This window comes from Aplysia californica, unplaced genomic scaffold, assembly GCF_000002075.1.
Source record: "Aplysia californica isolate F4 #8 unplaced genomic scaffold, AplCal3.0 scaffold00208, whole genome shotgun sequence".
NCBI classification, from domain to species: Eukaryota; Metazoa; Mollusca; class Gastropoda; order Aplysiida; family Aplysiidae; genus Aplysia; species Aplysia californica.
In genome coordinates this window covers 657,714-682,748 of record NW_004797478.1, presented here as the reverse complement: position 1 = coordinate 682,748, position 25,035 = coordinate 657,714, and the positions used below count along the sequence as shown (strand labels likewise).

The 25,035-nt window shown below is 38.8% G+C and overlaps 1 protein-coding gene across 3 annotated transcripts in view; it reads left to right on the top strand.

Moving 5' to 3' along the window:
- The window catches only part of LOC101856346 (constitutive coactivator of PPAR-gamma-like protein 1), a 66,194-nt gene extending 45,350 nt beyond the window's left edge, over positions 1–20,844 (top strand). For all 3 annotated transcript variants that reach the window (XM_035970004.1, XM_035970005.1, XM_013083061.2), the window contains exons 14-17: positions 6,891–7,032; positions 8,234–8,339; positions 12,509–12,636; positions 13,158–20,844. In XM_035970004.1, coding sequence (XP_035825897.1) covers positions 6,891–7,032; positions 8,234–8,339; positions 12,509–12,636; positions 13,158–13,287 — 506 coding nt within the window. In that variant the 3' untranslated portion in view covers positions 13,288–20,844. The remainder of the gene's footprint in view (positions 1–6,890; positions 7,033–8,233; positions 8,340–12,508; positions 12,637–13,157) is intronic.
- Positions 20,845–25,035: the final 4,191 nt, after the last annotated feature.

Genomic DNA, 25,035 nt, shown 5'->3' with positions numbered 1-25,035 from the left:
TCCAATCTTCCGTATTTTGACGGAAAAGCATACTTTTTGACAGTTTTGTACTTGCTTCCCCATCATTATCAAATCCATCCGTAAAAAAGTATTGGCATAGGGCTAACGAGGTTCTGTAGCAAAGGATCCGTTCTTGCTGTCATGTCGTCTTGTATAATTTCTGGATATTTATGAATTCTCATGGCAATAAGTGTTACTTACAAAAAACTGCCAGATTGTGCATTTCCTGCAATCGACCATTATCCCGCTATGATTCTGAAAAGATATTACGGAAAACGGAGAAAAACAACCGGATGTGCGCGTCCACCCACGCCCTATTTCAAGTGACTAATGGACGAGCTCAGAATTATCATGCGGGTATTTGTAGGTTATATACATTTGTCGAGGGAGTGCCAGGGAAATGGCTTGTCACCTTGTGAAGCCGCTTGGGGGGGGGGGGGGGGGGGGGGGGGGTGCTAGTGGAAAATTTATATCTAAGCAACTACTTGACATAAAACTTTCAAATTAGAGGACACTATAGAGAAAAGATAGTTCTGTTACCTTCTTGACGTTGCAAATCAAGCTCCTTGTAGTTTATAAAATACCCAATATGAAAGTGTTTCTGACCACAAAAATACAGGTAAATTTATGTGTACAATACTCGTCGCCATATTTTCTGATTGGTTGCCAAGTTTAATTCATGTTGGTCCAGAAATAAAGCCAACTGAGTTTGAAAAAGTTCGTCACCTACGATCTGATCCAGTCCAAAAATACACCCAACGATTGATGACCTAAAATTTGTCACGTACGCAAGCTCAATTGGAATTGCTACATGATAGTGATATTTTAAAACCAATTTCCTCCTTTCTTTTGGTCACTCATACCTTGTTTGTAGTTTACTGGATTCACAAAGGGGACACTTCTGGCGTACCCTCATTTTTAATTGTCTGAAGTTGAGGGAGGAGGATAACCAGAAGCAGTATTATGTCTGATTCAAGAATTGTAAAGTGACAATCCAGTATTCTCACAGAAATTTTCGTGTTCTTGCCTATCATTGGATTGTTTTTGCAGCTGGAAAATCTTTGCTGTAGGTAAACTCACTTGTGGTTTTCCAAAAGAAAATCACTTTCAGGAACTTTGAAAATTTTTTTTGTCTAGACGGAGAAAATGGTTAGCAGCAGTGAAGGAAATTTATGCTAGAACTACTAAAATCAAGAATAATTTGAAGTGTTGTTCTGTGGTTGTGAAAGTCGACGTTCAAATGTGAAAATGGATGATCATTAGGGTATACGTTATCACCAAGTCTATTCGTTATTCCCAGATTTGACTTCTGTCAATGATGCTATGACAAATAGTGGGCCCCCAAACTCACGGCAGAATTTTCCTTTTCAGCTTCAGCTGTTGGAAGCACTGTTTATTTTTTGGGGGAGGCAGAACTGGAAAATTAAGATGTGAGAATTAGTGCAAAAATTTTCTTGGTGGGCCATTCTTTGAATCGTACACAATCTAGCCAAGTTACTAAATATATGTACTCCCAGACTTCAAAAAGTACTTAAGTGATTTGCACAAGCTAGGCTTATGATGCTCATCCTTTCTCATTACTTTGTATATCACTTTTTATGCAATTTATTTGTTTCTGTGAGAGGGACGGGATGGGGATCTCTGTCATCAACATGTCGTAGTTTAGATTCTACTTTATCAGTATCACATTGCTCCTGCATGAGCAAGTTTGTAACTATCTCCTCAGTCCCCAACTGTTTGAATGTTAAGAGATGTTAAGGAATGTGACTGAACTTTTTCTCCTCTATTTACATAGCTTTTGTATCCTTTACGCTGCTTCTGTAATGTTGCTTGAGCTTGCTTACTTTGTAGACATATACTAGCTTTTGATAAACAATTTCTTCTTGTTTCAGTGAAAATAGGTTTACTAACTGTAGTTGAATGAACGTGCTCTATCGGCCACCTAACCAAGACAGTTTTCTGTACAAATGACCACTTCTCTTTTCTCCCTTTGTGTTTTCTATATATTGTAATGACATTGTTCAAGAGGACCATGCGTCTAAGATTACCGTTTTACTCCTCAACTATGGGTGATTGTCTTTGACAGGTTTGTCTGACTAGTTTTATAAAATTTGCAAAGACAGAATTTCCCATACGTGGCTAAATTATATGTTCCAGTCACATGAAGAAAAATTATAGTTCTCTGTGTTCATATTTACCCTAGGTCCATTCAGGAACAGACATGTATTATTCAGAGATGTACCTGATTTAACCAGGATGCCACACATCTAAGTTTGAATCTTGTTTTATATGTGTCTGAAATATAATTGTTTTAGCCTGCTCTTGTAATGGACAGTTGAATTTGTGGAGAAAAGTTGTCATCTTTCACAATGTCATTTTGTAACAACAAACACACACACACACACTCCCAACGTAACTGTTTCCCTACCAGGCCAAAATCCACCACTGGCCCAGGGCTTTTCCCCTATTTTTACGCCTCTACCCCGCCAAAAGATAATGTCAAAACATCCAACTAAACACACACAAACCATATCTTACGGCCCATCAAACTGAAGGTTAAAAAATAATCTGTCAGATGGCGATACAATATTGAAGATTTATTCCAATTATATTACTTTGGCAGAGATGCCAACCAGTACGATTTTGCGTATTTTAGTACGATTTTTTGCCGAAAGTACGCAAATACGACTTTTCATGAAAAAATACGCATCCTGGAATGCGAAAAATACGAGATTCAGCTTGGGCGAGTAAACCTCCAGTCCCAACTTTTGTCAAAATAGTATCAGTATCGCAGAACTGGAATATTTGAAAACCAAGTCCGATGTGGTCAGTAACTTCATTTTTGCCGATTGTGATATTATATTCGTTCAGCTTTTCCCCGTCCGGAGAGTACGTTTCACTTCACGTGATAGGCAGCTATGGCGGCAGGTGGAAGGGTATGTGACACCGAGGCTAGATCGGGAAAATAAAGATCTACTTTCACTTTCGTTACCGCCGAGAAGTGTGCCAGCAGTTGTCTGATAATGCAACATTTGTGTCATGCAGGTCGTGCAGTATAAACGCAATGTCGCCGTGCAAATAAAATGTTATTAAATACCCGGACTCATCACTGTGCTGTCACTTGTGGAAGAAAAACAAGAAAAGAAAATACAAGCGTCGTCCGATTTTTAGATTGTCTGGCTCGTCATCGTGACCGGTCACTGAACCTGCGCGCATTTGCATCATAAATAAATGCAGCATCGTGTGAGTAAAAACCGTCTTTGGTGGGAGTAACGGCGTTGCGAAGTATATGACTACGGAATATGGGAGGGGATTATTGATTTTTTTGGGGGTTTAAGATACTATGGGGGGGGGGGGTTAAGGCAACACCAGAGGACAAAAACATGGAAGCACATTTCAGAATTTTGATTAGAGCTGTCTGCAAAGCGCGCGTTGGTGCAGGCCGTGTGCGGAATAGGGACCCCTCATACTTTGCAAGTTTGTGTTATTGAAATAGTGTTGTTAGCGTTTCGTTGGATGGGTGATACATGTAGTAAATTATTCCTACTTACATGGGTGATAGTAAATTATACCTGCAGTGTATGTTGTAGCTTTCTGTTCAAGACTGGCAGATTTTCAGTGTCACTGCATCTTGCCTTACCACAGTTGTTACAACTCTCACAGTGCATGGGTTTACTTGAGCCATTCAAGTTATTGCTTTTCTCTGAGTTTGAGCAATAATTTGAGTATGTCAGTTCATAATATGAACCAGACTGGTTCTTGATAGTCGAAATTCTTGTTCTAGGCCCTTCCGAACTCTCAAAGCAGGATTTTTAAAAAATATAATAATGAGAGGAAAATATTATATAATAGACTGAAATACTTATCTCAAACAAGACCCCAGTGCGACACTGAACACTGACATGTTGTTGACTGGATACATGTATTGTACATGTGTGTGCTCCCCTTTTCGGGCTGATGAGCTAGTCATTTTTTTTCAGAAAATAATACTGGACACCTTCAACATTTTACTATTACTGGTTGGTCGGTCAGTCATGGGAAATACACATTTTCTCCTGAAAATACACATTTTCATATTTCCCAATACTCATTTCAGTTTTCTGTGGTTGGCATCTCTGCTGTGGGGTTTCTAAAAGTGATTATGCAATATCGAAAGCGTCATATGAAATCAACAATTTTCCAGCTTTGAAAGGTTATATCTTAAAAAGTACAACAGCAGCATAATTCAAACTTCCCTAGTAGGTTGCCTCAAGTAATGCGAAGAAATGCTGAAAGTTATGTATGTGTACCTAATGTAGAAGTGAAAATATGAGACTACTGAAGTCAGGGTAACGCTTTTCCCCCCACATATTTACGTTTCGAAGGGGACAAAAAAAAAGGCGCTGAAATGACTAAAATTCGTCTATCAGTGCTATATTGTCTTTCGTATCGGCTAACAGGTAGTCTATTCTCTCATTTTGAAAACGTGGATCGGCCGAGAATTTCGTGTCTTTTCATTACGGGATTGGAATAGATAGCAAGCCACTCGAGCCGTATTTTGTGGCTCTCGGTCCAGCGAGCCAAGGTCCGCTGCGGCTCGTGTTAGGGAAAGTGTTAAGGGGTAACTAAGAAGTGGTCATTTGTACAGGTGATTGTCTTATACAGATGGCCATTAACCATTTAACTTCTGTCCATCCCCCCCGAAACCATCGAAAAGGGAGACAATTATCTAAAAATAGCATGCATACTATGGTGGCAGTGTCTCATGTTTGGTGATTGAAACGGAGCACAGTTTGTGAATCGTTTGCTCTAAGTGTTAAATGGTTCAAGCAAGTTTGAGTGTGGGCAGACGAACATGCTAAACTAAAGTGACTGTTGTATGCTGTAGCTTGGTGGTTTATGTAGTACGAAAGGGTTGGTTTCCTTGTAGACTCAAATGATAGTGTGTATGCCCATTTGTAGCATTTGTTGTTGCATCAAAAGTGTCTAAGTTGGTCATCCTTCATATATCAGTTAGTGGTTGGTTGGCGGGTGCTCTGGTGTGGTTTGCTCCTTCTTTCCTATCAAACATCTATCGTCCCCATCTCTCCTCCTCTTTTTTTGCGTTTGTTACTCTCTTGTAACACCTAATCTTCGGCACTTATATGACCGTATTGTTTTGCAAGTGCCGTAAAACTCTTTACTGAAACAATAAACATATATCAGTTAAGTTAACTGGTTTATCTGTAGCCCTCCAGTCCTCACCACAACAGACTAGAAAGATGTCTTGCACTGTGGTCCCCAAAAGAAGACGACCGACAGGTGCTACTGCTATTCAATTCATATTTGAGTTTTAAAATTAAAATATTTTCTTGTTGACTTGTTGAACTTATCAGCTTTTTCAATTTTGCATGTTAAAATGTTTGAGTCTACCTAGTTTGTCGTTTACTGGATTCACAAAGGGGACTCTTTGGGGTTTATCCTCATTTTTTTTATTATGTCTGAAGTTTTGGGAGGAGGATAACCAGGAGCAGTATTAAGTCTCAGTGGTTCAGGAATTCTTAAGTGGCAGTCCAGTATTCTCACAGGAATTTTCATGTTGTCTTAAATAACATTTCCAGACACATAACTAGGAATTATTGTTTGGGAATCATAAGTAGTGGTCATAATACTCTTTTATGTGATAGCTTTGTAAATATTAAGTTTTTTGTTTTTGTTTGTTTGTTTCTCCTTTTTCATGTGCTTGCATGCCTGTTTTTCTTACCAGTATTTGTTCACATTTTTTATTTTATTTTTTTTATATTTTAAAAATTGAAGCTGAAATGCTGAACTGTTGTTTTCTTTTATTGCTTTATTTTTAAAAATGTACATAATTTTTCTGCAGGTTCTATTTCATTGGTTCAGTACCTGCCACTCATTCCGATTTAATCGGGATATCCTGATCGATTTGTGTCTCCCCCGATCCCAAGCATCCTGATTCTATACAATAACAAGGTACCTTGTTATTGTATAAAATCACGCGCTTATTGCATGGGTGGTTAAAGTTATGTGTAAGCTAATTTCAAGACTAAGAGAGTTTCAGCAACACTGTAACCTGCGCTCCCCCAGTCTAACTCTGACTCGATAACATGCTCTCTTTCAGTTTTTTCCTGTACTTAGAGGACAGATATGAACTTATTCATGCAAAAGTTTTGCCTTGTATGCTTGCCTCACAAAAGGGAACCTGGATCTCCCCCCAATTAAATTGCCCATTCTTACTGATTTGCCGTTGATCCCGATTATTTTTGTTCTCACCAGAATCTGATTTTTAGATTTCATAGAGTGGCAGGTCTGATTCAGTGTAGTTGTTTTTCTTTGGTTTTCTATTCTTTGTATTTTAATTGAAATAAATTCTAAGGCAGTTACAGGAATGGTACTGAGCTAACACCATAATATTGGCTTTATTCTGCAGTGCCAAGCATTAAGAACATGTTCTCGTATACACTGCTTGATTTTCTACCTTTTGCTTAGTAAAGTTTGTTGATCAGAAATCCGTCTGTGTGGGTTATGGGCTGCCAGCATGAGCCTTGCACCTTGCATAATACCTGCACTTTAATATACCACTTTTCAATAGAAAGGGCATTATGATCTCTTGAATCTCGGCTGTCTTAGATTCTGTAAGTGGGTGGTTGCGGGTGTTCTTGTGTGGCTTGTATCTTCGTTTCCAATAGATATCTATCGTCTTTGTCTCTCCTTTTCTTTGTTACTTTCAAGTAACACCTTTAATCTTCGGCACATATGACACCTTTAATCTTCGGCACATATGACCTAATTGTGTTGCAAGTGCTGTAAAACTTCCTAAACTAGAACTAAAGCTTCTCTAAGCTCGCCCCAAACATAGATTATTCATACCTATTGTAATTAAAATTTGACAAGTGTTTGTTTGTTTGCAGGGCGGTCACCTGTGGAAGCCCAGGGAGGTCAGTTGGAGATTGCTGGTGTTGTTGTTGGCCAGTGGGGCCCAAACACTTCCAACCGCAGGGGACGAGGAGGGCAGATGCCACCTCAAGTCATGTCTGTTGGCCAAAGAGGAAGGTAAAAATGTTTTCTATATTTATCATTATTACCTGTCCAGTCTCTGAACAGCGACTTCTTCCTTTTTTTGTTGAGATCAATAAGTTATATCTTATACATGTTGGTGGTAGAGAGACTAGTTGTTGACAAGGACAAAAGAGCAAGCATTAACTCACTTCAGACGGTTCACACAACAGTTGCGTGACCCCTGCCGCGACGTTCGCGACGGCTCCCACAAGCCCTGCGTGACCAACTTTGGAATTTTTTTACGCTCTACAAATCACGCACGGATCACGAGACCCGCCTCGTACCCTTGTTTGGCCAAGCCTGAGCTACGTAGACTTCGTTTCGTATCTCTGAGGGCGGTAGTTTTTAAGTTATTGAAGGTGAAGGACAGTGATCCCAACTGGGATTGAACAGACCGGAACTCGCGCTTTGTTTTTTTCTATACAGCTGATAGTGATCCGACAGTCGCGTCGTAGTAACGGTCGAAGAGGTCGCATGAACAAGAATCACATAATTTCGCCGTTTTCTATACTTCTGTACGTTTTACTATTTCTAGTGTCTCAGAATATGATGTGTCTGATAGTTAGGATCCTGGATATGTACCCGAACACGGCCCGAGTCGTAGTTATAGGGCTAGAACTAGCACTAGTACTGGTGTTGTTTTTCACGCAACGAAATCACAACGTCGTGCCGTACATCTGTCTCATGTAATTCAGTGTATGGGTCTGAATCAATGCACAGACCAGCTTTTATATTTTCACCAAACACTCGCACATGGATACAAATCAAACCAGAACACTTTGAACTTTTATTTTTGTTATTGTAGTGAATTTCATTCTACCTGTCACGTCTCTGGAAATTTTTCGGAAAATCAAATTCATGCCAATTTTTAAAAAATCATACAAATTAAAGTGTTAGACTTAAACAACTTTAGTTTTTTGTATTAGATTAAGCTTGAATGTTACTTTACTGTGTCAAAAAATAATTACAATAGGATAATTCTGAGAGTTGTTGTGATTTGTTGAAATACCCCCAAAAGCGCCAGTCTTCAATGCTTGTGACTGGTGAAAGGGCCCAGTCGTAGGTGAGTTAAGGATACTGTGATGTTTGCCATTAGTTTGTCCATGAAATAGAAGTTTGATGAAAAGAAATAAAACTTGCTACACCCAAGGTTGACTCGATTATTATTTTTTTTTTTACGAACTTTTCCTGACAGAGGTTTATACAACGGCAGAGGTGGCTTCCTGCCTGGTAGAGGGGGACTGATCCGAGGCAGACCAGTGGCTCCCTTGTACAGCGGCCGTGGTGCATACAGACCAGGGGTATGTATTTTGTTTCTGGAACACAAGATTGCTTGTGAATTTTTCTACATTCTCCACCCTAATGCGCTTGGGATTGCCTGCTCAGACCAGGCATCTTCTTTAGAAATGATGTCTCTCCTTGACGAAACTTCACGGCCAAGGTTTCATTTTATATAGTTATTGCAAAATGTTTCTTCTTGTTTGCTCTAGTTGAAAAGCAATATTTTTGAGCTAGAACTAGAAAATAGTGATGGATATAAGCAGGGCTGTCTAAATCTACAGATTTGTCTGGCAGTTACTGATTTCAGACCTGTGGCATCGGTGGCCTAGTGGTTAGGCTCTCGGACTCGCAACCGTAAGGTCGAGGGTTCGAATCCCGTCAGGGACCCGACGTTGTGTCCTTGGGAAAGGCACTTTACACGAATTTTCCTCACTTCACCCAGGTGAGAATGGGTACCCGGCTATAGACAGCGAAAGATCTTGTCAGTTTGTTAGTGTTTGAGCGCTTAATCAGCTGCTTGCACTGTATGCTTCCCAGGAAGCTGAGAATGTTTCGAAACGTTCTATGGTCTGCTGGGGTAATAATATAGTGTAAAGCGCATAGAGCCTGCTGTTGAGCGGGGATATGCGCTATACAAATGCTATTTATTATTATTATAATTATTATTATTTACCGTCATACCGATTAACTCATTCGCTACGTATTATTTTCGGCTTGTGGACGAATTCTTCTCGGAAGGGCGAAATGAGATGATGAGTAGTGCACAGTTCACAGGTCTTTGGGGCCATAAATTCAAAAAAATATCAACATATTATATACCAACATTTTCAGTATGGTTTGTAGAATACATCTGCATTATTTAATTGCGTATTTTTCAACTTTGGTTCCTGTAAGAGGCGATTATGCAACACAATTGTAATTGGATGCGGATAAAATTGGAAAATAAACAATTTATAATCTCAGGAGAAACTTAAAAAATATGTTTGCACCTAGTCAAATGATACCTCAAAATAACCATAACTGTATGTAGAACAGGAAAATATTGGAAAATGTGCTGTTATTTACATACATTCCATAATATTTGTACATTTGGATCATATCATCTGATATTGAAAAAAAAAACATTTTAAAAAATAATTTTGAAAAAAGGATCACAAACAAAAAAATACGCGTATCTTATACGGAATTATTCAGAATTGCATTTGGAATAAACCTATACATGTCTTGAGAGGTACTTTTTGATTAATTTCACCCAAAAGTAGTGATTTTGGGGAGAAAAAAATATTTTGACTATTTAGATCTAGGCGGAGATCTAGCACTCAAAAATATTGATTTCTCAATTACAGTGCACCGGCAATTTGCGTTCAATAGTATCAATATTATAAAGAAGCATATTTCTTTATGAGTCCTACATTTCTTAGTGAACAAAGTAATGATACATTTTGTTGTGTCAAAGTACTAAGACCGATGTCTGGGCTATAATTTGGGCTTCGCAATAAAACAGTGTCGCATAAACTTCAAAATCCTGTTTCAAAACTGAATCAAAACTTCCGATTTTCGGTGGAAACGCTTGACCCGGAAGTCAACATTATATTATGACCTTCATTTTAACGTGGATTGGAATAGAAACCAAGCTAAAATTGAACGTCGATTCTCAAGCCGCCGGGGACGGCTTAGCGTACTGACAGCACTTGAGCCGCGCCGCCCCCCACGGCTCGGCGTAGCGAATGAGTTAAGATGTAGAAAACACCGAATTTGCAACGTCTGGAGAGAGTTTAAGGAGGGAAAAAAAGGCCCATTCTGCAATGCTTCCAGTCTTTTGTTTTTATTACGGAAATCCGTATCCCGAAAATCCCGTACATTGTCATATCAACGCCATCGGTTAAAATTAAAAGAACAAAAATGGAAAACAAAATGAGGTAGTATAGGCTTATTGGTTTATCAAAGGATCCAGACATATAGCTTCTCTGGCATTTATGATCACTCTCGGTAATAAGTTGTACACTCAACCATTGTTCCTCAATCAGGCCTGTAAATTTTCCAACTATTGTTAGATTTCCAACAATTTTGAACGGGTCGGAAAAATCCGATCAAGTATCAGCCCAATCTCCAACTTGATCAAGTTTATTTAATTATTTTTCGACAACGAATGTCGGAAGTACGAACTGTGAAGACTACTGATGTAAGTTTACAGCATGGGTGGAATGGGCAGGAGCCAAAGGCCCTTTGTTTATATCCAGTTAGGACTTGGACTTTGTAGCTGGTCAGAGAGAGAGACTCGCGGTCATGGCGTGCGTTGCCCAAGAGTTTGGGACTAAAAACACCGACCTCAAGCAGTTGGAAAGCTCAGTTAAAAACAACAGGAGTTCATCTTGTCATGTTTTATTGTTTCATGCAGGATTGTGGTGGGCTTGTAGTCGACTGTCAAAAAAATTTCAGACAATTTTATCACCAGTCAATTCATCCATTGCAGGTTGGTTGACCTTAGGGTATAATGTGTAAATGTTCCAATTCGATAAAAATATCTAGAATAGTTTTTGAGCTACGCATGACCAAAGACAGCCGTCTTAGCTTTGGTAATGAGGGTAATATACATCCGCTTTTCAACTTGTTAAGTAAAAATGTCCTTGAAAACCCCTTGAATTTTGCCAGATCGGACAGAAACACATGGTGACTCCCGGGGGCACCTGAGTTCATTTTCGCCGGTCGCGATTGTGATATAATATTCATTCTGCCTTTTCCGGCCCGAGAGTACGTTACCCGCGCACAGGCGGCTATGGCGGCAACTAGTGGCAGTGTATGTGCTATACCGAAGCTCGATCGGGAAAATGAAGATCTGCTTTCGCTTTCGTTACCGCCCAGAAATTTGCCGGTAGGGCCTATAGCAGTCTGATAACGCCACATTTGTAACATGCAGGTTCTGCATTACAAACGCGGTGTCGTCATGGAAATAAATAATTTGTCCTGTGTTATCGCTTGTGGGAAAATAAAGAAGAAGAAAAAATTATACAAGCTTCTTGTCTGGCTCGCCATTGTGACCGGTCATTGAACCTGTGCGTTTTCGTCACATCATGAGTAGCGGCAATGGTTGAGGTCACCAGAGTTCATGCAAAGTTTGAGCGCTGCGAAGTATAGGACTCAGGAATGTGGGTATTATTGAGTTTTTTTTAAAAGACGCTCACGGGGGAGGGGGTTGGCAGAATGGGGTTGAAGGCAACACCTGGAAAATTGAGAAGCTGGGTTGGCAGTCACCCTGGGAAGAGTTTTTGTTGGAAATCGAAACTATGATATGATTCCTTTCCGACAAGTGTTGGCCTTTTGAAAATAGGCTTTCGTCGTGAATTTCTTGACCAAACCTCCTTGAATTTTAAAATTTTCTCCTTGAAACCTCCTTGAATTTGATGGGAAGTTCATGGCAGGAACCCTGAATTTTGTTTCTTTATCACTTTGAAAAAGAAACATTTTGCAATAACTACAGTCGAACTTGTCATGAGACGGAAACCCTGTCATAATGTAATCTCCCAATGTCTACGACGGGATTTTTTTCTGGTTTCCTTGCGATTCCGCCTTACACTAGTTCAACTGTATTCAGAATGAACTCTCAGCCCCACTTTTGTTGAGGCGAATCTGTTTCTAATGACGCTTGTTCTGAGTGCGCATTTCCAGTCATGTCGGGGTGACGCGTATAAAGAAATTTATGGATGATCCTGGGCGAGTTGGGATGTAATGTGATGATGATAATGATAATATCATTTGTGTAGCGCAAATTCCTGCTTATCAGCAAGAAGCTCTTTGCACTTTACAATTTATGTTATTACCCCATCAGACCTGATAGCATTCTCAAACTATCTCAACTTCCTTCGAAGCAAACTTTGCAAGCTATCATTTTACAGGCGCTAAAACCCTTACCAACAAGATCTTTTGCTGTCTATGGTGGGGTACCATTCAAACCTTGGTGAAGTGAGGAAACCTCATGTTGCCTTTTCCAGGTACACAACATTGGGCTTGAGCCTTGAACCCATGAATATGCAACTTCATGATTACGAGTCTGGTAGCATAGCCACTAGACGAGACCATGGAAGTCGGAACATATTAATAGCATATATCACTGGTACCCCTGGGACCTATTTGTATTACAAGTGCTGTAAAAATTTTATTTCTAAAACTTAAATTGTATTTGTGTTTTCAGTATTATGGCCGGGGTCGGGGCTCCCCATCCAAGCGACCCGTGAGGATTGTCGCCCGGCCAGGGAGAGGCAGAACAGTGAAGGCTGCCCCTGCCAAGGGACGTGGTGTCACTGTTGATGTATCTTCTACGTGAGTTTTGTACATACAAACACCGCCAATGATATTTGTTCCTTTGATTTGTCAGATCAGATGTGTTAGATTATTTCCAAGATGAGAGAAAGAGACAAGCACATTTTTTTTTAAATTAAAAAAATAATTCTTTTAAGCAGTTACAATGTCCGTTCTTTTTTTATAGTCTCAAGAGCAGAAATGCATGCTTTAGGTGCGTGAAATGAGAATTGCTGAAAGTTCAACGATAGACCTAAAAGTTGAAAAGTACCCAAAATTATGTCGGGCAGCTAACCCTGTAACCCCGATGTGACAAGGCACTGGGCGTCCCACTGCCCCGCGGCTGCAACTGAAATTCCACTGCTGGTGCGCCGTGGCATAAACACATAATGAGAAGTATCGGGGAACATTTCTTTCAAACAGCTGGGGCTCTATCTTTCCTATGTATTCAGTTATCATTTTTCTTTAAAAGTATTGTAGTTGAAAGGGTTATTGATGTTTTACCAGCAAGTGGTAATATTGACCTTTGTGTGCATCCTCAGAATGAAGTCAAAGACTAACGAGCAGGACTATGATGAGGTGGATGAGGAGGTGAATGGTGGATATAGTGGAGCATCAGAGGATGAGGAAGAGGAGGAGACCAGCAACGCCACTGTCAGCGTCAATGCATAAACATTGCCAAACCTGGAAGGACCACATGTTGGATTTTTATGATTAAATTCTTTTTTTTTTTTTAACATGAATCTCTGCTTCATTAGTGAAACTTATCCATGCTGTAGTAGTTACTTTGGTGTAACTGGACAGTTGTTTTTTAAAGCCTGCATCCCTCCTAAAATGAAACCGTTAGTCTAATTGTAGTTGTACTGTTGGAAAGCCGTGTCTGAAAATATAGCAGGAAGACATCAGAAAATAACTTTTATCGTAGTGGGTTTTTTTCTCCTTTATTATATCACTTCAGTTGAACAGATTTTGTCTTGACCTCAAAACCACATTGATTATTGAGCATGGATTTATTATCAACTTTGGTTAAGAGATCTTGCAGATTGTAATGGGCATTATGCTAATCAAACTGCTTGTTACATAATTCTCTATCTGTTCATTTACATATTGTACAAAACATTCATCCCCACCTCACCCAAGTATTTTAATTTGTTGGTTCAACTCTCCCTCAAAATCAAAGTCCTTTATGTTTTTCACCTCATCAAGAGATTTCAAGTCATTTGTTAGTTAAATATTTCTTCCTATTGGATTCAGAGTGCTGAGGTTTGAGTTGGTTACAAGAACAAAAGAGATTCCCTGTAATTGTGTCATTGGCTGCCATTTTGTGTACATACAGCGATAATTAAATTGTTCATTGGTATGTGAGAGTGATCTGAAGTTGAAAAGAAGTCCTGGTGCTTTTTCTGTCTGTCTTGTCTTTCTCAGAGTGGGGTGGGTTTTTTTTGTTTTTTGTTGTTGATATGTTGTTTTATTAATGTTTATCAGCACTGTAGAAGCACACATTGTGTGCAAAGTACATCTTGATATTGTTTGCTAAAATTTGTCTTTTCCAAGAGTTGTCCTCTCATTTCAGGTCATCGACACAGGGCCGTAAAAGGATATTCAGAAAACATGATCATGATCTGATATATTGGAATGCTGTCAGAACTTGGATGAAATCAGAAACATGAATTCTCCAGAAAACAATGGTGCTGGCTTACATGTTGGCAGCTTACCATGTCATTCATAATTCTGTTCAGCTTTTTCTTTTGTAGTGAATGTAAAATCTATTTGTCGTCGTCGTAGTGATATCTCGTTCAGATAAAAGTATCTAATAGATTAATTTCAATGTGTCGGATGACTTGAATGGGTTTATCATTTTTTTCCTTACTTTTTTTTTTTAGTTCCTCTGTAATTGTACCGTATCCAAAATCTTCAGAAACAGATTGGATTTGCTCCCCAAGGTTTTGCAATCTTAATGTAATTTAGCTTGAGGATTTCACATTTGTTTTTCTGCCATGGAGGAGTTAACTTCAATAATAACTATCATGAGTGACCTCCTGGCTGCTGTCACACACACACTCCCCAACCCCTTTTCCTCCCATTGTGAAAAGGTGTAGTGTGATGGAGAACTCTTTTCATGTGGTAAAAGTTTCTTCAAGTCTTGTTGAACCATCAGTATTCCACTAAACAATTACAGAGTTGTATGTATGTACATAGACTGTAGTTATTAATAGATTGAATTTCATTTTTGTTTGCTGTTCATTGCCATTGTTGGAAGAGATTTTTACCACTGAGAAGATTTCTGTTTCAAGTAAAGAGTATACTTTGCTAACACATGTGTGAAGAGAGATAAGTTCAAATTATCAGACAAATATTGGAAAAAAAAAAAAGAAAAAAAAAAGCCAGCCCCCCCCCCACTCCCACTATTTATGAAGTCACTGATATATAATCAATGCTAATGTCATTTTTGTTGTTTTTAATACCTTTATAGTGCGAGTGCTGTATGTGAGTGATTTTGTTTTTGAAAGCCTCTGAATTCAGTAGGAAGTGGTGTTTTTGGTATGTACAAGAACAGAAATTTCTGAAAGTACAGAAATATGGACTTGTCTCTAAATGTCGTGATCCATGTTTTTTAAAAATTTTCGTTTAATGAATTACAGACAAGTGTGGTAGGAAATTATTTTGATTAAACTGAACTTTCTTTGTCAGCCACATTACCCATCGTTCGAGCTTTATCTTGTACACACCATTAACAACAACAACCTCTTTGCAGTATGTTTATCATGCTAAGCATTGCAAAAAGGTGGAGAAGGATTACCTTCATGTGTTCTAACTGTTTGAACATTTGTCTAAAAGCATAGTGCAAGTGGATATTAGTTTGTATTTGCAGTAAGTGAAGTCAGTTTTCACCAATCGTCTCATACACCATTTACATTGTGTATCTGTTTTGGTAATGAATTCTGCCTGGAACGTTACTTCAGTTTATTACAAATTCATTGTTTTTGCTCGCAAACATTCATGAATGAATTCCACTTGCTACAGGTATTTTCTCAAATGTTCAAACGGTGTAGAGAGCACCATTCTAATTGAAACTTCTCAACACTTTGCCCCAGTGTGTACCACTCAGGTTCCAGACGGCCTCTCACAAAGGACTCTTGTTGATGTTGGGCACAGTGGGCAGCTTTTCTCCCACCGCCGCCTACATTACATTGCATTTATAATGTCCACATGAGAACAGACGGTCGAGATGGCTTTGCTGTCTGTTCTCTATGTCATACATGCTTCTGTGATCCCTGCAGTGAAAAATGAATAGCGAGAGATCTGGATGCTGTTCAGCCAAACCTTTTAGTGGATGAAGTTATGCAGAATTTTCATGCAGTCTCGGAACTGCTGCAACAAACGGCAGTGACAATTCTGTTATGGTCAGGTGTGATTGAATGAGGTGCTTTGGTTGAAGTAATGCTGTTTTTGTGATGGGGGGAAAATCAAAGCCAGTATATTACTACTGTTCTCTCCCTGCCCGGACTTGAGTGGACTTCTGGCAGATGTTCACCTGATATATTTTTGAATCAATTTTACAAAGAAGTGTATTGTTTTGTACATTTCACAGCTTGTTTTTGTACAATCTTGGATGGATTTTGGTACCGATCTTTTAATTTGTCGATGAATGGTAATGCATGGCAATGTATTTCTTTTGCTTTGGATTGTGATCATGCAGTGGTAAGTTTGCTGATCAGGCGTGGTGTTGAGTCTGGAAGCAAGCTTTTCACCGTGTGTCACAGCCAGGGGCAAAGACTGGAAGATGGATTTTCCTAGCTTATAGCTAAGGAAGATAATTGAAGGACAAACTAAGATTTTATAAAAAGCGTCTTTGTATTGAGGCCTGGTAGCAAATGGCCCGTGCTAAGGGTCGACTCTTCAGGAGCACACTTTCCATATCCCTCAGACATCTCCTCGATTACTCGCAATGACCTGGTGTGTAGTAACTTGGTGTGGTGGAAAGTTCATGACATGATAAAACAAGCTGAGAAGGCATAGCAGGATAGGATCAGTTATTTAGATAATGGAACCCTCGTTATTACAATTTGTTAGCTATTGGCTGTATTGCTGATTTGGATCAATTTTTTCTTGTTAGTTTCATGGTAGTCTTCTTTTTTTTTCTAGAATTTTAACGAATCTTTTCTCTGTCTGGAAACTTGAAAGATTATAAACTGACAATTTTTTTAACATCTGTATTTTTTTTTTCCTATGATGAGCAGTAGTTTTTTTCCTCACTGATTTGTATTATTTAGGTCCTTATCCCTGCTTTGTGTTGGATGATATAAGATTGAACAAAAACTTGAGATTATGAGAAACTGAACAACAGTTGAACTGTTTCTCGTCCTGACTTTTCCTTTCCCAGTGAAATGGTGAATGGTGTTAAAACTCGATATCAGACTAATATTACTTCTAAGATGTCAGAAAAATATCTGTGAAGCTTTCTTTACCCATTTGTGAATTTAATTACTTTTTGGCCAAACTACTCCTCTTTTTGGAATGAAGTAAATGATAACTTTTGCTAAAGAGAGTCACAAATTTAAAACTGTCCTAAATATCAATGAAATTGATTTGCTTCTGCAACTCTTACATACATCCACAGTATGATTAAGCAAAAAAGGAAATCAACAACATGCAAATTTTCTTGTGTGAAAAAAAACACATTTTGAACAGTGCTGAAATATGCACAGATGCTTGTGAGCATCAACCCGTGGATCAATACATTATGTGGGCAATAAGATGGCAGGAATTGCTTTTAAAAAAAAAAAATTGGCTTGACTATTGCCACTGTAGAGTGAGAATGAGCCAGATAACAGAGCTTTTTATAGCTGGAACACGTAGGAACAATCATATAGGCCACATAATCTATTGATTTATTTTTCCTTCTATCTATCCCCTTCATTCCCTTTGTCATTGAGTAAAGGGTCTCTTAAAGACTTGCAAAATAAAAGCAGTGCTTTTTGCGCTTTGCTGCAATATACCTTAGGAGAGCAAGGGCTCAAGCAGATTTCTGCTGAGATTTTTTCAATCAACCTGTAATTTTTTTCTAATGATATAGTGACGTGCTTTACGTGGTGTTGCATTGTATATATACTATGACGGTGTCACTGAATTTCCTTTCCCTTTGTTTATTTCTAGAAACACTTCCTTCAATATCCGTAGCCTCAGAGCTCTTAGTCTTTGTATTTGTCTATATTTTTCTTTAGTTAGGCAGGTGCAAATTTAGTTTCCATCTGAAATCGAGCAGCCGAATTGCTTAATTTTCCCCCCACCCATGATAAAATAAATAAAATGTAGAATGTATGGATCCAGGCGTTATATTTGTCAGCTCTCAACTTGTGCTTTCAAACACGTTTTGACTCAAAATGGATAAGTCAAAAATTTTTAATTTTGCAGAAATTGTTGCAGTCATGCAGATTGCACTACACTCTTCTCGACCAGAATATTTCAAATCCCTTTTTAAAGCAGTTTTAAGAGGTAGTACAGGAACAGTGTTTTCTGATCATGTGGTCTTCCCTTCATTCTCTTGCAAGGATTGTTATAACACCAGTCATTCTTGGGTATTTCCCTTTACAGAAACCTTTATGAGTTCATAGAGAGAGCTCAATATATCTTTTGTGGAATAGTTAACCCTTTTTTGTGTTAAACCCTAAAAATAGTTTAAGCAAACAAAGCTTTATTTTATTACTGTTCTTGTGGAATGTGGAAGCATCAACATCAATTTCCCATTGTCTGGGAGATCTTAGGTTAACGACAATGATCTTTCACGATCCACTCTGATTGGTTTTTTAGTTTTTGGTTGCAACTTTTCTTGCAAGTTTCAAGACCCTGATAAACATTGGGAAATGTTTGTGTTAAGAAAAGACAATTTTTATGCTCTTTCTAAACTGTGTATTCTGATATATAATATGCTTAAGTCTTGTCCAAGTCTTTTGGGATTGTGCGTAAAGCATGAAGAGTTTCTTTAGCGTCTTAAACTGAAATTCCAGATAACATTTTAATGTGTGCATCGCTTTTCTTCTTTGAACAGTCTAGTGTTAAGCAGAGTGTTACAATTTTCCTCTTTCTTTTCCCTTCTATCACTTCTCTCCCCGTTTTGAAATGTTTCATTTGTTGGAGCTGAATAAAATAGGAGGTCTCACCTTTCTTTATCCCCCGTCTCCCTATGTATGAAAAAGTCATTGTAGTTACAATAAACGTGCTTATTGTCTGCCTGCTTGCAATTGCTCCTCTTACACAGTCACTTAATTAAAAAACAATTTTGTATGATCCCAACTCTGGTCACTGGAATCTTATTTCTTATGGAATTTCTGTAAAATTCAAATTCTCCTCTTTGGAACCTTAATTTCTCATGGAATTTCAAACCTTCCTCTCTGGAACCTTTTGTTTTTGCTCCATTTGTAATTATTTTCGTTATTTTCCCCTTTTTTCCCATTTATTTTAAGCATTCTAGAGATATTATGTTTGTCCTGCTTTTCCAGTAAAAAAATCTTACTAGAACACATTTAGAGGACTGTTTGGCAAGCTTGTACATGGCTTCTTTGATAGAAACTATTCTGTTGCAGAATTAACTAAACCAGTTAATGAGCGAAGCATTGCTTCTGTTTATTCCTACTCCCTCCCCCTTCCCAGTTTTACTTGAAGACATTGCATGGCTACAATTGAGTGGAAAAGTTTTGACTTTTTGAGTTTTATTTTGCACACTTGGTGTATTTATAAGTGTCGGTTATTATTGACCTATCAAATAGTGTTGGTTTGTAATGATGTCCATTTATTTGGAATCTTTTATAAAGATGTAAACTTAGTTCCAGATGAGAGTGCTGACTCAAAATTAAAAAGTAACCTAAAGGGTATTTCAAAATAGATTCCTGAGTTTGTTTTGGGTAACATGATTTAAAAAAAAATTATACTCAGGAATGAAAATCCTGCTGTTATGAATTAACTTTAATACAATCTTTGACTGAAGTATTTCACTTTTAGAACAAGGAGGTATCTTCATTTGCATTGTAATTGCTTTTGATTTCTCAGATTTATTTTTACAGTGCATGAAAAATGTTTAAGCTAAAGCTTAGATACATCAACAAAATATTCCAAATGAAATGGAAACCCTGTATCAGAACATGATCTTTTTGTTAATCTTGAGTACTTTTGTATTTTGTATGCATCATATATTATTAATGCATGACTCAATTCCGAGCTAGGGCTAAAAGTAAGAAAATGTGACCAGAAAAAGTATGAAATGGAAACATTGAATGGGGTTGTCATTTCTATGTATAGGAAAAGTAAAATCTAATCCTACAGATGATGATCACGATTCCCTGATCGCTTTGTAGTACAATCAAGTACATAAGTATTTCAAGGGCTCTACCAACAAAGCTCATGTTTTGACTCAGATTGGGAACTTGTCTCGTTTTAACTGTTAAAAAAAATTGAGTTGCCCTGTAGTTGCTTTCAACTACCATTTTGGCTTTGCGATTTTGTCAAAAAGTGTCCCTTGTTTTGAGAGAAATTAAATCATTGAAAAATTCTGAAAATCCCTTATGACTAAATACAAGCTATTATTCTGGAGGGTTGAAACCCACCTAAACATTCATCTCATTTTCCTATAAGGTTTAAAATTAAAAGGAAAAGCATGTGAATCTACACCTCCACATGGAAGTTTTGAAACTCATTCATCCTTAATGTATTGACAAAATAACTAAGTCCTTTGTCTCTGAAGTTGTTCCTGGGCATGCATTAATTACTTTACATGTGAACAAGTCAATGGTTTTGTAGTCAGTTATTTTATAGATTACTTGTCCATGTGCATTCTCTTTGTACCAAACTGTAACAATAGTGTTTTTGCAGCAGTCAGTATTTATCTGAGTTAGGACTTGGGAATATTTGATTTATTTTTAATATCAAAAACATACTATACGGTAATTAGTAGTCAAAGGGGAATGGGCCATTTTTGTTCATTTTGTAGTAGCTGGGGCCAGGTTTTTGCCATTTGTTACATGTATGCAAAACGCATAAATATTTAGAGGGTTTCATTTTTCTCTAAGTGGCAAAGAAAACACTATTGTTCTGTTAGTCATTTGTATTATTTGTGGTGATGTAGTCCTATTATTAATAAGGAAACTATGGAAAAAAAATATTTAGAGGTTAGTTGTCCTTTAATGGTGTGAGTACTGAGAAGGTTATATGATTAATAAATGTTGTAAAGAAAGATCAGTGTGTCTTTTGTTTGTTTGTTTGTTGTTGTTTTTTTTAAAGACTTTTCCTTCCATATCCTGCTATGGACTTTGGTGGCTGGTTCTTATATTTATTAGTGACTGCTCACAGTGGTTCAGCATTTCAGTGACACTTGCTTTGCTTTTATTGTGCAAACATCTGTTCATGCCATTGCAAATGTACCTGGTGGATTTTTTTTGTGCTGCATAATTCTTTGAGCACACTTTGTCTTGAAGAAGAATTGCTATAGCTTCTCTTGTTCCACATTATGAGATTATGTCAATTCATATTTATGGATTCCTGACCGTCAAAGTGTGTTTAACTCAATAACTGATAAGATCGGCACTTTCTTTGCCACCAGACTGTTAATGTCGACAGCACCAGAAGTTTCCAAAAAATGGTCTACATGTACCTCGGAAATAGTAATGCTGAACAAAAGTGTACTAATTTTTTAAAAGGACCTGTAGTTATTAGAACTCTCTTTGAGCCAGAGGAACACATAAGATTGTCCATTATTTATCTTAGAATCGCTCGCAGCAGTGACTCTGCTATAAGTGAAAATGTCTTCGTCAGGTCATCAGCTCACCTGTAGTCCTGTACAAACGGCCACTTTTCAATTCTCCCCTTGCGAGGGGGAGATAGGCTCACTTTTGAACCATGTGAATCCACTGCTACAAAAGAAATTTCCCATTGCCATCAAGGGGTTTATGAACAACCACCTCAACAAGTGGTTGCATACGGCACTTTACAACTTGACTTCAATTTGATTTTGTGATACTATTTGTGTCATATTCATTATTGTAACACATTCTCCAGGGTCAGTGAATGGCCATGTAGGCATATTATGTCCGAGACTAGTGTCTTTGTCTACTAGTCTTTTCGTCCGACTTGTACGGAGTTACAGCTGATATTAATAATCGCACAGTAACATACTATGGTCCCGTCGATGCCAGTGTCGAAGAAACAAGTATGCCCTTTTTTCTTATGCAATTATAGTTTATTGACCATATGGTTACATGGTATCGAATCGATCTCTGGAGCTCGATTATCTGTACCTTTGTCACTTAGTGTACTTCCACTGTAGTCTATCGACTCCCGCCCAGGTCACATTGTGGGATTCTTTCTCTGACGTGCCAGTTCTAATCTCGCATCGAAACTCACGAGGCAGATGATTTTAATTTCAGGCTGAATTATTTTGTCATTGTGTAGATCAAGCTGTAATGTAAAATGTATATCTTTAAATCAGGATTTAAAACCAGCAGTCATTCAAATCTAGATCTAGTGGTTGGTTGGCGGGTGCTCTGGTGTGGTTTGCTCCTTCTTTCCTATCAAACCTCTATCGTCCTGATCTCCCCTCTTCTTTTTTGTGTATGTTACTCTCTTGTAACACCTCTAATCCTCGGCACTTATATGACCTTATTGTGTTGCAAGTGTCGTAAACTCTTATTAAAACAAATCTAGACCGAGATCTCTGTTGCAATCGGATCAGGCCGTCATGGAAGAGACAAAGAAACGAAAATTGGACCCTTCCACATCGCAGTCTCAAGATTCAATGAAAATGAGAAAGAGAGCTTCCGAACATAAATTTTTGGATCAGTATGCATCAAAATGGACATTCATCAGAAAAAGTGTTTGTGGTGAGGTGAGACATATATGCAGACCTGCCACTCATCCCGATTTAGTCGGGATATCCCGATTTTTTGCCCCAAATCTCAAGCATCCCGATTTTCCTGATTTCGATCGCGTGTATCCCGATTTTGTGTCTCAGTCTGCTGTTGTGCCGGATTTGTCTAAAAACGTACTCTGCTTTCTCTTTTCTTTGTATCGCGGGAAGCACCCGTTGAACCTTTTGTCAGTAGGAACTCGGAGCACTATTTCCCGAAATATCGATGCGCATTTAGTAGTTGACTCGCCCCAAGTTGTGTGTGATCTTTGCCCGCACTCAGAATTCTCCAATGATAGCCTGGTAACTGTTACAATTTGGGACATACAAATAATCGATAATTTTCAAAGTTCCTCTGTTACTTTCAAAACAAGCTTTGTCCGAGGTCTGGAACTGCGCGTTCACACTAAACACTCGGACGAGCGACAGTCGTTCTAACCCTTACCCCCTTACACAACTACATGTAACTGCGCTGACAAGACTAACATACGGCCGTTGTCGTTGCTTTAGTCTGAACGCATTATGAGGGATAAGAGATTTGTTGGTACATTTGGTCGGTCGGCCGCCATCGTTATCCAAGAAGTAGAACGACTGTCGCTCATCCGAGTGTTTTGTGTGAACGCGCAGTCGGACCCGTTAGTAAAATTGTTTCCATCGCGCGTTCTGCGTGTCGGGGACCGTCTCCGTTGACGGAGTCAACGTAGTTTATGTATTTCGGGAGTTATTGGTGGGGGGGGGGGGTATATACACTTGGACTAGGAGTGCTTGACGTGATGCTTCAGGATTTACAAAAAATAATGATAGCGCGCGCGCACGCACGCACACACACTCACACACACACACGCACGCACGCAAACAAACAAAGACACAGAGGGCATATAGGCCAAATAATTTATGGACACCCCTGGAAAAATTTAAAGTTAGCTTTGACAGTCACCTTGGTGATTTGCTGTTGATCCCGATGATACCGATTTTTTGTCCCTGAGATCCTGATTTTGAGGTTTCATAGAGTGGCAGGTCTGTATGCATGTTGTACTTTATGCAACAAGGACTTTTCTGTTGCTGCATCAGGTGAATATGATGTTAAACGGCACATTGTCATTAGTGGCTTGAAACACAAGCAGTTGGAAAACACACGCCTACCAACTTTGTCAACTTCCGTTAAATCAAAAGAAGAAATTCTTAGAGAACAAAGATTCAATGCTGAGTTGATGTCAACCTTATCTGTGACTTGAACATGCCAATCAGCACAGCAGATAAATTCAGCAGGGCTTTCCCGGAATGTTTCCGGACAGCGACGAGGCCAAAAAATTTGCCTGTTCGCACAAAAACAACTGCCATTATCCATGACCCGGCCAAAATGCACCAAGACAGACTTCTCAGACGGATGAGGCCAGGCCCTTGTACCATTTCTACGGATGGGTCGAATGATAAAGAGAAACTTTCTGGTGGTGGTCAGGACGGTCAACTCATACACTCCACTTGTTGAGTCTGAACTTCTTGCCCTCTCTGCTCTAAAAAATTCAGCTACGGGCGAGAACATCTTCAACCTGCATGATGAACTTCTAACAGTAAATAGCATCCCGTGGTCAAACAGCATCACTTTGGGGTGTGATAACGCATCGGTGGTGACAAGTGCATAAGAATAAAGGTGTGTATGCCTTCATAAAGGCTGTCCTCAGAGAAATTCGCGCGCGCAGCCCGCAAGTTGCGCACGCAACTTTTGGCCTCAGCGCAACTTTTGCCATTTTCGTGAATTCGCAAATTTTAGGCAATTTTCTGCAAAAGTTGGAAAAATAATAATTTATTTTCGGTGAAAAATAACCGAAATTTTCTTCCACAACTAAAAATAACGACGCGAAGGGGGGCAATTCGTACCTGAAATTAGATCTACCATACTTCCTTTGCACTAGATCTACGGGGTGCCCATGAGTGCCCGTTGCGGATGAGATCGGGTCGGGATGATCGCCCGACTCGTTGCCTGAAAACTACGTGTTTGATTTTGAGGCAACGAGTAGTTCGCGATCGATTTGTGCCACGATAGTCACTTTGTGCCATAATCAGTCTGTCGAGCAAACCGACCCGTCCCGACCTCCAAAATAGTCATGTTTGGACTGAATCATCTTCTACTTCTTCTAGATCTAGATCTAGCTAAATCTAGACTCTAGATCTAGATACAGTATCTATAAAAATAGAGTAAACTCAATCGTAAACACAATCATCTGATTACTTAGCTTGCTTTGTTCCGTAGCACCAGGTAGATAGATCTAGTATAAAAATTTGTGAAAGACTTCAGTGGCGGTGGGTGGACCAAAATTTGGGTGGGGCTTGGATTGCTTTCACTTCTTTACCTCTAAATAGCAAGCAATAAGATTAATAAGAACAAAACAATGGTGATTTTTCCATACTCACGGCGAGCCATGGCATTTTGAGAACAATTCAAACGAGAAGAGTCACCTTTGCCTTCCTTCTCTTTGTTCTACGTTAAATTCTTCTGGATGCTGGGGACGAAACCTCCAAACGTC